The 16,705-nt window shown below is 36.0% G+C and overlaps 1 protein-coding gene across 1 annotated transcript in view; it reads left to right on the top strand.

Annotated features, from left to right (window-relative positions):
- The window catches only part of LOC141349805 (deoxynucleoside triphosphate triphosphohydrolase SAMHD1-like), a 143,979-nt gene that overhangs the window by 46,863 nt on the left and 80,411 nt on the right, over nucleotides 1-16,705 (top strand). The window contains exon 4 of the mRNA XM_073853972.1: nucleotides 11,697-11,812. Coding sequence (XP_073710073.1) covers nucleotides 11,697-11,812 — 116 coding nt within the window. The remainder of the gene's footprint in view (nucleotides 1-11,696; nucleotides 11,813-16,705) is intronic.

Raw genomic sequence — 16,705 nt, 5'->3', positions numbered from 1 at the left:
GAGTCTTATAACAAACCTCTATTTCGCGTAGACCTTGAAGAGACCGAGAGCATTTGCGCAATATCATTAACTAGTTTAACTAATTGTACATTTAGTTCATTTTTGCATCTGAACGTTTTTAATAGCTTGAACATGGTTGTAATGCGCTTTTCTGCATTACTGTACTTTTTATATTGTCATGTTTTCCTTTACATGGTATGAAACTCGATATAAAGTCTGCAGTGGTGTTGAATAAATTTGTATAATGTGATATACTTTTGTAGTAAGTAAATAAAATCATATTATAAGTGTAAATATTCATAAATTCGAGGAGTTTCTGAGGTGTTTGTCATCGGCAAAATGCGCAGTTTCTCTGTTGCTGATTAAAACCCGTTTGCTATATATTTTTTTAAATTAACATTTGTTCTACTTATTATTATTATTATTATTTTTTTTGCCTACATTTACTCAAATAATATCAATGTAAAAATAGTAAGTAAATCATAGTTCAAGTTAGGCGTAAAACGTATATAATATATAATAGATTAGCATAAAGCTATCATGATGTTAGCATGATTAGCATGAAGCTAGCATGATTAGCATAAAGCTAGCATGATTAGCATGATGCTAGCATGATTATCATAAAGCTATCATGATGTTAGCATGAAGTTAGCATGATTAGCATGAAGCTAGCATGATGTTATCATGATTAACATGAAGCTAGCATGAAGCTAGCATGATGCTAGCATGATTATCATAAAGCTATCATGATGTTAGCATGAAACTAGCATGATGCTAGCATGAAACTAGCATGAATCTAGCATGATGCTAGCATGATTAGCATGATGTTAGCATGATTAGCATGAAGCTAACATGATGATAGCATGAGTAGCATGAAGCTAGCATGATGTTAGCATGATTAGCATGATGTTAGCATGATGAGCATGAAGCTAGCATGATGCTAGCATGATTAGCATGAAGCTAGCATGATGGTAGCATGATTAGCATGAGCTAGCATGATTAGCATGAAGCTAGCATGATGTTAGCATGATTAACATGAAGCTAGCATGATTAGCATAAAGCTATCATGATGTTAGCATTAAGCTAGCATGATGAGCATGAAGTTAGCATGATTAGCATGAAGCTAACATGATGATAGCATGATTAGCATGAAGCTAGCATGATTAGCATGAAGCTAGCATGATTAGCATGAAGCTAGCATGATGTTAACATGATTAGCATGAAGCTAGCATGATTAGCATGAAGCTAGCATGATGTTAGGAAGATTAGCATGAAGTAAGCATGATGCTAGCATGATTAGCATGAAGCTACCATGATGCTAGCATGATTAGCATGAAGCTACCTAATGGTAGCATGATTAGCATGAAGCTACCATGATGCTAGCATGATTAGCATGAAGCTAGCATGAAGCTAGCATGATTAGCATGAAGCTAGCATGATTAGCATGAAGCTAGCATGATGTTAACATGATTAGCATGAAGCTAGCATGATGCTAGCATGATTAGCATGAAACTAGCATGATGCTAACATGATAAGCATGAAGCTACCATGATCCTAGCATGATTAGCATGAAGTAAATATGAGGTTAGCATGATTAGCGTGAAGCTAACATGATTTAACGTGAAGTTAGCATGATTAACATGATGCTAGCATGATTAGCATGAAGCTAGCATGATGCTAACATGATAAGCATGAAGCTACCATGATCGTAGCATGATTAGCATGAAGTAAACATGAGGTTAGCATGATTAGCGTGAAGCTAACATGATTTAACGTGAAGTTAGCATGATTAACATGATGCTAACATGATTAGCATGAAGCTAGCACTATTTAGCGTGAAGCTAACAAGATTTAACATGCAGTTAGCATGATGGCGCAGCAGTATCAGAAACGTTTTTAGTCTCTCTGTTTGTTTAAGTATTATCAATGTTTTTCTTCCTTTTAAGCTCTTACTTTTAATTCGCTTTAAGAATGTTATGAAACTAGTGAACATATATATATACATCTGGCCGTTTTAAGGAGGGCAGCTTGGAAACGGAGAAGCCCGTGGACAAGACGACTATGAATTGACAGATCCACGGGGAACGCATAACTAATTTGGCGGATAAACGAGTTTCACGTGGAGGGTTGTAGATTGGACGTAACATTGTGGACAAGAAACTAAGGCGCATTTCAGCGTATTGAAGATCCCGTCTTTTTGTGGAATTAACCATCGGAAAGCGAGATGTGGTACGGAAACTGGAGAACAACTTTGCTGATTCCAATCATCTTATGCCATATCCTAACAACCTGTGATATTGGAAATGACTCTTGTATGTTGTTTGGACAGCTGGATTCAGGTATTTACGTGCACTGGTTAAACGAGACTCAATATGGGAGACATACTAGTGTTTTTTTGTCTGTAAATGAACGTGGTAATCATTCGTGTACGTTCTTTGGACAACTGGTCTCCGGTATTAATGTGCACTGGTCAAATGAGACCCATAATGGGAGACATACTTGTGTTTTGCTGCCTGTGAATGACCGTCACAAATTATGTGTGTTAAATCATATACGCAAGTCTTATCATTATGTCTCTCACTATGTTACGCCCAGTTTTTATCAACGAGTAATTTCACAGAATGGGAAGCCTTTACCAAGATCAGTAATGCGCAAAAGTATGATAATGTTGCTGCTACTGATCTCAGGGAATGTTGCGCTAAACCCAGGTCCACAAAATGTTACAACTTACCCCACTCCGGTAGATTTTAAAAACAGATCCGGGGTAGGTTTTGTTCACATGAATGTACGAAGCTTATTACCCAAGATGGATATGTTACGTATATGGGTAAAGAACACTGATGCAGATGTTTTGGTAATTTCAGAAACCTGGCTTAACAAATCAATAACAGATAGTGTCATTAATATCGAAGGGTATAATATTTTTAGAATTGATAGGCCAAAAAGAGGGGGTGGACTAGCCATTTACATTAAAAATAATTACAAGGCAACTTTGCTACTATCCAAGTCAATACTTAAACAACTTGAATTTATGGCAGTTGAAGTTTAATTTTCAAAATCTGTAGCAATTACTGTTGTGGGTTGCTACAGACCCCCATCAGCAACAAATGACTCTCTTTTATTGATGACAGATTTTATGTCAAAGTTGAATTTTAAAGAATTAATATTAATTGGAGATTTTAATTGGAATTGGCTGCAACCTTTATCTACTGAAGTACAAAATTTTTGTGACACTTTTAATATTCAACAATTAATAAATACCCCAACAAGGTTAAATTTAAAAAATATGTCTAAATCATCACTTTTAGATTTGATTTTTACGAATACACCGCATAAATATTCAAATGCATCTGTGTTTGCGCAAGATATGAGTGATCACTGTACTGTAGGAATAGTTAGAAATACAAAATTACCTAAAACAGAACCACGAATAATTAATAGGCGATGTATGTCTCAGTTTAGTGAGCAAGGTTTTAGCCATGACCTCGCTCTGTTTGATTGGGAGAGGATTTTATTGATTCCTGACATTGAGTGTGCCTGGAATTATTTTTATGATGGGCTCACCACTATAATAAATAAACATGCGCCTTTTAAAAAATATAGGGTCAAGGGTCGAGATAACCCATGGTTCTCACCCATATTATCAAACTTGGTCCAGGAGCGTGATGTTGCCTGGGCTAAAGCAAGGCACTCTGACTTAAAGTCCGATTGGCTTTGTTTTAGACAGCTACGAAATAAATGTACAGTGATGATAAGGAAAGCTAAAGCTGATTACTTCTTAAACGAAACAACTCGTAATTTAAACAAATCAATGAAATTTTGGAAAAACGTAGAATCCATTAAAGCTGTAAAAAAGGTAGTAGGATTTCCTTCATATATAATGGATAACTCCAAGAAAATATCAGAGAAAGGACAGATGTTAGATTGTTTTAATAACCACTTTGTTGCTGTTGGATCATTATTAAAGGCACCCAAAACTACAGATATGAATATCGGAAAGGATGTAATGGGAAGACATCTATCACATCCAAAGTTCACTTTAAAACCACTATTGACAGGACAGACTAAAAAAGCCCTTCAAACATTGGATGTAAATAAGGCAGCTGGTCCTGACCGCTTAGAACCATTCTTTTTAAAATTAGCTGCTGATCATATAGCAGCTCCTTTAACATATATATATAACCTGTCAATGAGTTTAAATGAATTTCCAAAGATATGGAAGTCTGCATATGTAAGCCCACTGTTTAAAGCAGGGGATCCCACTGATATGAATAACTACAGGCCGATTTCGAAATTATGTGTCCTGTCGAAGATTTTTGAACATTTTATTAGTGAGCAATTGACAATATATCTAAATAAATATAATATTTTATCACATTATCAGTCAGGATTCCGGAAGAAGCATAGTACAACTACAGCTGCTACCAAGGTCTTAAACGATATTATTGAGGCGCTTGATAAAGGTCATCATTGTGTCTCTCTTTTCATTGACTTGTCAAAGGCTTTCGACACTGTTGATCTTAGTATACTGAAAAAATAGACTGAGACAGATCCGACTATCTGAAGACACAATTTCGTGGTTCGAAAGCTACTTAATAGATAGGACACAATGTGTGCAGATGGAAGGCCAATCATCCACACTTTTGCAAGTCACGAGAGGAGTCCCTCAAGGATCAGTCTTGGGGCCTTTACTTTTTATTATTTATATAAATAACCTTGATGCTAATATAACTAATGTTAACTTCCATTTTTACGCGGACGATACTGTGATCTATAGTAGTGCTCCTAAATTACATCTGGCAGTGTCGCTGCTACAACATGCTTTTGATGTTGTGCAGCAAGGACTTAATGATTTAAACTTGACTCTGAATGAGACTAAAACTAAAGTAATGTTCTTTTCAAGATCTAAAAAGCAAGTGATAAATCAAACACCTCTTAAAACTCAAAAGGACACTATAATAGAGGTAGTGACAGAATATAAATACCTCGGTTTTACATTGGATGATTCATTATCTTTTAAAACTCACATTGATCAAGTAAGGACTAAATTAAAAATAAAATTAGGGTTTTATTTCAGAAATAAATCTTGTTTCTCTTTTGAAGCAAAAAGAAAATTAGTTTCTGCTACTTTTATGCCCGTCCTTGATTACGGAGATGTATTGTATAAATCAGCAAATGCCAAGTTTTTAAATTCTTTGGATGTTTTATATCATGGTGCACTTAGGTTTATGTTAAACTGCAACTATTGTACTCACCATTGTGAACTGTATCACAGAGTTGGATGGTTATCATTATCTATGCGCAGACGCAAGCATTGGTACTTATTTATTTATAAATCTATTTTGGGACAGCTGCCTCAATATCTATGCTCTCTTACTCAACATAAACCTCCTGGGGCTTACTCTCTGCGATCACAAGAATGGTACACTCTTTTAGTACCGTCAATACGAACAAAATTTGGCAAACAAGCTTTTTGGTATGCAGCACCTAGCGATTGGAACTTTTTACAGAATATCATCAAATTACCTACCCTAGTGTCAACGAATATTTTTAAATCTCTTGTTACTGAGCTGTTAAAGGAAGAAATGAATTGTAAATGTTTTTAATCTGTACTAAGGATGTGCATATACCTTGTCTGATGTGTCTATTTTCTATTTTTTTTATTTTATTTTATTTTTTTTCTTCAATACTGTGTATTTCATCTTGGCCAGGTCACTTCTGAAAAAGAGATTTTTAATCTCAGAAAGTTTTACCTGGTTAAATAAAGGAAATAATAATAATTTAACATGAAGTTAGAAAGCTATATTATGAAATTAGCATAAAGCTAGCATGAAACTAGCATGAAGCTAGTATGACTTAACATGGAGCTAGCATGAAGCTAACATGACCCAAAGACCCAACCCCCATGTCTCTATGATGTTCAGATCCAGAGCTATAAGGCTTTGTTTTTTATGTTGCTAGGGTGCTCATATTTGGTTGCTATGGGCGTGGCTTAACACCTCAATATGAATCCTATTAAGACTGATTGGATGCCTGAGCAAAATGAGCCCACCCCTATGTCTCTATGACACTCTGGTGCAAAGATATCCATCTGGGCTTTTTATAATGGTAATCTATGGGAGATGTTGCTAGGGTACCCAAAATTGGTGCTAGGGGCGTGGCTTAATAGCTCTGGGGCGATCCTAAGAGACTGATTGGATGACTGAGTAAGATGAGCCCACCCACATGTCTCTACAACACTCTAAAGTAAAGACGCTTTAATTCCCTTATATGGGCATGTTTCCTGCCCCATTATAAGTCAATGGGAAATTTTGGGGGCCTCTTACACCCCAGGGGTACAGCTTACACCCCATTGTGATGTATGTTCTTACAGAGCCTGTCAGCCTCCTTAAATGTGGTAAGCCACAAGTTTCTACAAGTTTCTCACTCGCAGCTATGACCCGTCAAAGTTTGTCTCAATGTTAAGTCAATGGAAATTTTGGGGTGTTCGAGCCCCCCGTTTAGGAATTCGGAAGGTCCCATCAGTTAGAAAAGATATAGCACACTCCGTCAGACCAGTCTGAAGGTCAGTGGAAAATTTGGTGCATGTAGCTTGAAAGCTCTAGGACGAGTTAGTGTTCGTAATTTTGGTCTCAGAAAAAGAATTATAAGATATAAGTTTAAAAGCAATATCAATATGTTGGCTTTTTCAAAGCCAACATAATGATAAAATAAGAATAAAGAACTGAAATGTATAAGAGTGACACTCTATGCTGATCTAAAAACACACTGTATTGAATTAGATGGCTGCAAATGTGTCAGCTGTGGTTTTTGCTTCAGAGATATCAACACTTTGGATACAAATCTCAACTATGGTGAGAGTAAATGTTAAGAAAGTTTTCTGTCCTGGTACCCAGCATGCATTGCGGCATGAAGCTTTGTTGTTGATTGTCACCATTGTCGCGTTTCATAGGCAGATTGAAGTGTCCCTAAAGGCTACGGAAAATGTTCTGTAAATCTACGGACAGTGTTCTATAAATCTGCAGAATGTTCAGTTTTTAAATAAACGGAAATGTCTGTAAACATAATGGAAATAGTGCCGGTAATTTTCTGCCAGGACATTATGCGTTTTTTTACGGATTATTTTTTTAGAGTGTATGTACAGTTTCCATGTCCAGAAAGGTAATAAAAACATCATCAAAGTAGTCCGTGTGACATCAGTGGGTCAGTTAGAATGTGTTGAAGCATCGAAAATACAGTTTGGTCCAAAAATAGCAAGAACTACAACTTTATTCAGCATTGTCTTCTCTTCCGGCTCTTTTGTGAACCGCATGAAGTCAAGTGACTGTAGTGACCCGGCTGTTTCTCAGACATGTTTGCTAAGTTTGCTAAGCGAGAGCTCTTCAAGAAATCTTACCGAGTAGTTTAATTTCGACTCGGTCTCGCAGTACTTTGACGTCATCTCTCTGTCAGTTCTTGCAGTGCAAGCATGAAGTCAAACACCCACACTTTTTCACCCAGAGATCATTGAATTCGTTATATAATTGGCTAAATGTTTTGAGCCCTATTGTCTCTCCAGGCAGGGAAAAGGGAAAAGTGTTAACTTTTCATTCTCAAATTTCTCTGCATTCTCTTTCTTGAATGTGTTATATTCAAACGGCCACAACTTCTCCAAATCTTATTAGATTTCCATTTGTTACACATCGTTGGAAAGCTTAGAAACTTATCTGTGAATAACTTAAAATGCCCCAGATCCGACTTTTGTCTCTACTTTCCGTGACTGGTCACATATGCTGGCTGCATAAGCGATTAAGCCTGGTTTATTTAAGTTAACCACAGTTATATTCCCAAGTCATACACATATTACAACGATTTGCGATTGACTAAGAATAATAGTCAACTTTATAATGGTTAATATTTGGAAATAAGACGATCTTGATGACGAATGCAGCTTAGCATATAAATGCGACATCTTGAGGCAGCAACCTTCTCGTGAGTGGAAGCTAGGCGTGACACTAGAGGAGAACATGCAAAAATGCAAGGTTCTTAGGCATCGATGAAGTGTTTTAGGGGTCTTTTCTCAATAACAAAAAAGTAAAGAACAGACTAGTTCGGTTAAGTACTTTTCAACTGCTGTATAATTACGTCCAAACCCACTTCATTTTAATCCCAAATGTAATTAATTAGTATTTAAACAAATTATGCAATAAAACACTGCTTATAGACTTATAAGACCAAATGTTGTCTCGTTAGATTTACCTGAAATGAATTTTATCCACAGTTTAAACACTACATTGACGTCACAGTCAGCGGTGATTTTCAGACAGACTGGCCGAAGTGAGGCACCGTTGTGGAGTGTACATGAGCGCTGAGCGACCGCTGATTATCTGGAGCTCCCCGATATTATCCAGCTGCACCCTGCAGTGCCACGATCCAGGGCGCTCGTCTCAGACCGGAAGTGAAGTCAAACCATATATGGTTTGGTCTTACTAGAGTCGTGAAAACCAAAATTGCGTAATTAAGAATTTTCTCATGGATTTTGATATGATTCAAATGTTTAATATATATATATATATACGGCACTTAAAAACAATACACGGAAATTTACAAAAATATATAGCCGGATTAGTTTTTTTTTTAATAATTTTTAATAATTAAGTAATGTCACTACATACTTTTTTATTTGATATGAAGAAATTAAATTTACTTCATGTTTATCATCAGTATCTACTTAATGTTTATTTTGTAACAAATACTTAGACACAGAGCATCAATTTAACTTCTTTAAATCTGGGACCCTGTACCGGGTCCAGAATTATCTAATTTTGACTTAATATAAAATATTCCTTTAATTTGTAATGGTCCATCATGGACCCAATACCACATATGAGATACTGTTTGAAAGCTTAGACTCTCTACTTTCTGCAGATATGCTTCACTTTGACATATCTTTTACTGTAAGAAAGTTACTTACAATTAATTTACACTATCACCCCCCCCCATATTTTTTAATATAATTTAATATTCACATATTTCATATTTTTCATGTATGACAAACATGGGCAAGTCTTATATCAAATGAAAGCTCTCACTCTCAGGAATAAGGCTGTTATTTTTGTCTTATTATCATCATCTATCTAACAATGGTCGAATGAATAATGAGGTAAAAAATCGTCTTTTGTAAACATATGGGAAACTTGAGCATGAACTGCCTCAGATAGCACAGATAGCCACAAATGCTACACCATCTTTTCTCTTAGGTCCTACTCTAAAAAATGAGTCCATTCACAGCATTTTCTTTGGTTGTGTGCATGAATAATCCCTTGTTATTTATTATATGTGCAAAACAAAAAATTTATATTTACATGAAAAATGTATTTTCACACCCGTCAGTAAAATGAGAATAACTTTTGAAAGCGACATGCTAAAGAGTTCATTCTTTTTGGGGGGTGTTTACTGTCTGCTGCTGGTAACAACCAGAACTGTCTACAGTCTGCTAGAGCACCCAGAACCAGAGTTATACACTACCAAAGGCAGTATTTACAAAATAAAAAAAGACAATTTGGTGTTTCATCATATGAAAAACACCCTAAATAACAATATTTGTCACAAACAGCAGATTTTTATGTAACTTCAAAGGGTTTTCTGCAAAATGATAAAAAGATATTGCATTTATTCCACTGTATGTGGTTATGGGAGCACTTCAAATATTTTTAGGCGGAAATTAAATACAAAAAGGGTATTATTCCTCCCTTCAGTTGGAGTAAAATAACTTTTGCACAGATTATGATAGAGAAAAAATTCATTTTTCCTCTGTAAGCTGGCAATTCCTGGAATCAAACAAAACTGTTTGCAGGTTTCGTTACCATTCAGGGCCAGAGTTATACACTTTCAAATACAGACTTTAGAAAAAAAACATCAAAAAGCGCCTATTTATTTTTGTGTTTATTAGAGGACTGACAACACATACAACCATGTTTAGCACTTTAAACAGTGTTTTATAAAATTTCAAAGGGTTTCCTGTAAAATGATACCAAACTTTTATATGTACCCCTCTGCATGTGGGTATGGGAAGCTTTTGAAATTTGGTAGGCCAAATCCAGGCGAAAATCCCCAAAATAGCCTCAGAGTGTATACACTTTACTTTTTTTAGAATTTCAACTACACATTCAATAACATATATAATTCCTGAGTAAATATTTCTGCACCACAAAGAAGCAGAACTACAATTTTAATTGAAAATTTAAAGTATAATTCCAAAATAAACAATAACAGATAAATTAAGATTTTAAAGTCTACAAAGAACAATTTACTTGTAGACACATTTTGTCCCTTACTACACACAAAAAGACTCTATGTCTTCCTGCAGTGAAAAACAAAAGGAAAAGGGCTCCCTACAACCTTCCGGCTGCTCTTTCAAATTGTTAAGGACCTTTCCAGCTTGTACATTGTCCTGGAACGTGTGCTACGGTGCCGCCCCACTTCCACCCTGAAATGCATCTCCAAAAACTGGAAATGTTTAAAAAGACAATATCTTTTGAACACACTGCAGATTCTTGCTTTAAAAACATACATTTGTAGGGATCTCTGGTTTTGTAAAGAGAACAAAACTGCAGTCGTTTTCAGACACCAGGGTTTCAGACACAATATATCGGGGAGCGTTGCTAGAGTATGAATATATTGTATTGCAATATGTAGCGTTTGAGTATTAACCTTAAATCAAAACTCAACAACAGATTTGTAAATGAAAAGGTTTAATAACAGCACTGACTTGAAGTAACAATTGAAATGGTGACACTATAAATGCATGAAATGGTAAATAATACATGCACAATTAACTGTTTCCAATGTATGTGAGATATTATAAGATAGAGAACAGAGAAAGAAAGAAAGTTTAGAAGAAAGAGAGTCACACTTGAGAGCTGGAATTTTGGCCTAATGGCCTAAACCCAAGAACTCAGGTGAAGAAGAAAAGCAAAGGGAAGAAAGCAAAAGGCATAAGCCCAGAGCTCATGAAAACCTTGACCTTTATCCTCTATCCCTTGACCATGTGATTAAACCTAAATTGATACATTCAAACTGACCAATCAGAAGGCCACCTTTAACCCCCACTGGATGAATGACTCTGCCAATAGTCAATGAGCACAGGAATACAAATGGTACAGGATGGTAATGGTGGTTGTGATGGAATAATAAATTCCTATATTTTCAATCTTACACATTCTCGACTAAAAAGCTTTCAAAACTTGAATTGTGGGACAATAACAGAAATATTTCCTAATCCATCAGGTCAGCGCTTACGACCTGCATATCAATCTGAAATGATTTTTAATTTAAAACAGCTCATTTGTATTATGTTGGATTTATTCAGTATTCGCTATATTCGCAGGTACACAATAAGAAAGACTAAATCCTTTACAAAAACAATAAGTAGTTTTTATTCCAGTATTTTTTAAGTAATTTTAACACAAAAAAAAACACGAAAGTAATTGTATTAAATAAAGTTTACATATTTGAGCCATAAACCATGCAAACACATTGTATTATACCAAATAAACAAAATAACGTTTTTTTAGCAATGAAATAGGTGCTTTTTAAAACACATGTCAAACAATACACAGTAAAGGTAAAATAATATAATAAGTATAAAAAAATGAACAGATATTTGTATAATGTATATGATTTAATTAAACTGTTATTCTGTTTATGTGTTAAAGGGTGGCATATTTAGCAGGATGTCTGGTCAAGAATCTAAGAGAAAAACAACCAAAGCTCAACATCACTACAGAGGATGAACTGTGTGTCCAGATTGCTGGTCTGTGCCATGATTTAGGTGAGTGTTATAAAGATTTGTGTACATATTTGAACACTAGCCCAAATAAAATTTTATTAGTACGGTTGGTCTGTGGTTCATAATCGTTTGATCAACCTAACAAAAATGTCTTTCAACATAAAAATGGATCAAAAACATTACACAATAGCAAATGCAAATGTATTATTTTACTTATTATATTATTGAAGACACCTAGCAGTATCACTGAAGAGAAACACAAGAACTACAACCATAGTTTAATTAATATCAATTGAAGAAAAATACTTGATCAACCAATAATTGAAAATCATAGACTGTAAAAAAAAGATGGACATAGTATCCATGACGTCACCCATAGGTTTTTGAAGATCGTTTTTGAAGCCAATAGTAGGCGGTGCCTGCCGTTGCCATCTTGGCCGCGCTTCACTTGCAGAAAAAAGCCTAATATAATTTAAACGTATGAGTTATAAAAAAAAATCACCCCCTCACAGTTGTCATGAAGGGCAAAATTAGCTATACAGACCAAAAACTATTTTTGTACCATGCTGTAAACATATTCTTTTTTTGCTGTAAAGTTGGCCATTTTAACATGGAGGTTTATTGGGATTGACTCTCTTTTGGAGCCAGTCTCTAGTGGCCAGTCGATGAATTGCAGTTTATAAAATGGTTAGGTCCAATCCTTGATTCTGATTGGTCAATAGATGTGCTTTATTCACGATAAAACATGGCTATGACCGTTCACCCAACGGTTCTATTTATCACTGCGCCCTTAGCAACACCCTTAGCAACCACACGTATCGGTTTGAGAAAGGTTTGTTGTTTTATTTTGAGCTTTCATGCATATTACACATTGAAATGTTGTTGTTCACGGTCAGGGACCAATTTTTTACTAGAGGGAGGAATGCTTTTATTGATTTAACTATTTTTTTTTTTTAATATTGTGTGGTAACTAGGCTTGTGCCGGTGTTCGGTAATACGGTAAACCACGGTAGTAAAACTGCACGGTAGTGTTATTGCGGGGTCTTCAAATTACCGCGAAAAGACGTGCATTATATTTTTCCCTTTGACCGGTTCAAATTACACTTCACGGATGATGCGTAGGTGTCACTCATACGCAGGTGCACACCTTACCAGACTCTCGTGGAGAAGGATGACGGAAGGATGAGTGCTGCTGCTTACTATTTTTACACATTACAAAAAATAATGTATGGAGTAAAGAATGGAAGTTTTTTGGCTTCGTGAAAAAACAAAGAGGGACTGCTGGTGATAGACAATATGTGGACGGAACGGGTCAGCAAATTACGTGAACAACACTTTATGCATCTTCCAGACAATCATCCACAGTTCACGGAGATAAAGGTAAGATACATGGCATCATATTTCATATCTTGTGTCTAAATAATAACAGTTAAGTGTCCGCTTAGCAATGCTAATGTCCGCTAGCTAACGTTACGCTGTTTAGTTTGTCTAATATTATTACGTCTATTAAGCTAAGGTTATATTAGCTATCCTACCGCTTGCTATCTGGTAAAACACATATTATTAATTATAGCTGACACTGAGCCTGACAGGTAACGTTAAGTTAATTACTTAATATTTAACAGACTACAATTAATGTTAGTGCAAAACGCAGCTGCTAGAGTTCTTACCAGGTCCCGCAAGTTTGATCATATAACCCAAATTTCAGTATCTTTACACTGGTAAGTTATCTTTTTACAAAAAAAATATTTTAATCTTCTAAATTGTGTTTTATGTATATTTTAATTGTGTACATTATGTATATTTGTTAAATGCGTTATGTGAATTAAGTGATGTGTCAGTCAGTAATAATAACTATTTAAATATGTTACGTAATTTATTTGACTCTGTATGTTTAATAAACAGTACTGTGAATACAAATGGGCATATTTAGCTGTATGTGTTCTTTTACTAAAATGAAAGGAACAAATATTTATGTATCATATTTAATCATACAAACAAGTAAAAAGACAAACTATCAGTAAGCTTTACCTTCTTTTATTCTCTATAATTGTTTAAAATGCATCTTTAAGGCATGAAGTAATATTTTTCTTTGTTTTACAGAGTATCCAATCATCTAGCAGTGTTGCTGCTGGCTCATTTTCAGCTGAAGCTATAGCCTACAGTCAACGGTCAAAGTGGCTTTCCAACCTCAGGCTGCATATGGACTGTTAAACCACTAAAGTTGACTGCTTTTGCAGTTTGGACTTTATTCTGTTTGAATCTGATTGGTTCAGTTTACTGTGTATTGTTTTATTTATATCATTTTAACAAGTTTAAGTTATTAAATCTTTTATTTACACTATAACAATGACATTTGCTCATCTTTTCAACTTGTTTTTGTAATGCATTTCAACACCGTGGTAATACCGTCTACCGTAATAAAACCTTCATAAATCACCGCAACATGAAAATTCAACACCGGCACAAGCCTAGTGGTAACCGTTTTATAAAAGCAATAATGTACTCGAGGCAGGTGCTGTATCTTGAATAAGTAACGGCTGAAGGGGTTGCAGGCACTTCTAATAACGCCCTTCAGCTGTTACTTATTCACGATACAGCACAGCCTCTCGTACCTAATTGCTTATTTAAATCAGTTTCGTATTGGCTTCATCAGAGAGATGAAAAGCTTGCCACTTGTTACAAATGTGTAAACAGATTTATCAGATCAAACCTTAAAGATAAGTTTATTAATTCAATTTGGTAGTTATTTTTCAACACACATGTAGATATGAAGAATCAGCACATGAATTGCAACAACGGAGACACACTTCATGCTGCAATGCATGATGGGAGTCATGAGTTATGTACGATTCATGTGGGTATAACATGTAGGTTATATTGGGCATGTAAGGGATCTCAGGTTTCGGAAGGAGAACAAAACTCGTTCCCAGATTTCGGACACAATATGTCTGAGAGCGTTGCTAGAGTATGAATATATTGTATTGCAATATGTAGCGTTTAAGTATTAACACTAAATCACAACTAAACAACAGATTTGTAAATAAAAAAGTTTTATAACAGCACTGACTTGCAAAAAAAAATGCAAAAGGCAAAAAGCCAAAGGCAAAATCCCAGAGCTCATAAAAACCTTGACCTTTATCCTCTATCTCTTGACCATGTGACTAAACTTAACTTGATACATTCAAATTGACCAATCAGAAGATGACCTTTAACCCCCAATGTACTTGACTAAACCCAACATAATACATTCAAACTGACCAATCACAAGACCACCTTTAACCCCCACTGGATGAATGACTCTGCCAATAGTCAATGAGCACAGGAATGCAAATGGTACAGGATGGAAATGGGGGTTGTGATGAAATAATAAATTCCTATATTTCAATCTTACAGGCAATATTCTGAAAATGTTTCCTACTAGGTGATAGGGCATGTTTTGAATTTTATAACATTTTATAACTAAAAATAATCTGTTTAATTGATGCAGCCAACAACTCTATGGGGCAGTTTCCCAGGCAGGGCTTAAGTTTAGTGCAAGACTAAAATGCTTGTTTGAGCTGTGGTAAGCGTGCATGGATGCCATGGCGGTTCCGTGAATTGCTTCTGCCCGAGTGGTTCTTGGCTCTTGAAGAACTCTCCTGATTATTCTTTAGACTCCTCGGACAGGGATCTTACGTGGAGCACCTGATTGTGGCTGGTTTACGGTGAAGTGATGCACTTTCCATTTCCAGATAATGGCCCCCACAGTGCTCACAGGAACATTCAGCATTCTGGAAATGCGCCTATAACCATTCCCCAATTCAACGATAAGGTTACAAAGCTCTTGAGAGAGTTCTTTGCTTTTACCCATCATGAAGACTTTCCTGTATGCCTCCTGGCTAACGAGAAACCTTTATAGGCCATCAATTAGGACTAAAGCAGCTGATATCAATTAACACTGATATGGGACAGGGTTTCTCTCAATACTGACAGATTTCAGGTGATCTCCTGTCTTTCTATGCCATTTTGCACCTTGTTCTCTTGATGTGTTCAATACTTATTCCCTGTGTCATTTCAATGTTTTTATTAAGACTTAACTTGTATACTACATCTACATCTGGTGAAAATTTTGTGTCAAAAGCTCACTTGGAAATCTCCTAAAAATAAAAATGCTGATGTGTCAAATACTTATTTTCCCTGCTATAACAATTGGCGCGTTTCCATTGCATAGTACCCCATGGTTTGGATCAGGTTGGGTCAGCTCACATCACTTTGGCTTGGTTAGCTTTTCCATAGAGACAGAGCGCAGCGCGTCACAACCTGAAAACCACGCCCACCGGGGGGGAAAGCAATCCAACAGTCTCCATTGACTTTGTATTGCAAAAGACCGCCTCCTTGTCATTTCTGGCTTATAACAAAAAACGGAATAATGCCTAAAAGCTGCTTTGGGACAACATGTACAGCTAACAAGCCAAAGAACACAGAAACAAGCCTTTACAAGCTGTCGAGCCGTGAAGCCCAGTCTTTGAGGAGAGTGGGGTGGATCGCCGATTGCGTTTCCCCCTATTGGACGCAGTTTTACTAGTGGGAGTGCTATGAGGGGTTGCCTGTTTCCATTTCTGTGTCTGAACGCTCGTTTTTTGAAGTCGACAGCTTATAAAAAATTATTTATTTATTTTTTTGGCGTGATAGATGTACACCTTGTCACACAGCAGCTTTTAGGTATTATTCTGTTTTTAAGTTTAATCTGTAAATAAGTTTTTATAAGCTGTCGACCCCAAGAAACGAGCGTTTAAAGACACAGATGGATGCAGGCAACTTTTCATGGTGCTTCTATTGGTGGAGCTGCGTCCACTGGGGGGAAGCGTGGTCGGCGATCCACTTTGTTCTCCTTAAAGACTGGGTTTTACGGCTCGACAGCTTATAAAAACTTATTTCTGGGTTCTTTGGCTT

Source organism: Misgurnus anguillicaudatus, chromosome 15 (assembly GCF_027580225.2).
Source record: "Misgurnus anguillicaudatus chromosome 15, ASM2758022v2, whole genome shotgun sequence".
NCBI classification, from domain to species: Eukaryota; Metazoa; Chordata; class Actinopteri; order Cypriniformes; family Cobitidae; genus Misgurnus; species Misgurnus anguillicaudatus.
Note: the sequence above shows the minus strand (reverse complement) of the source record. Positions and strands in the feature narration are given on the sequence as shown.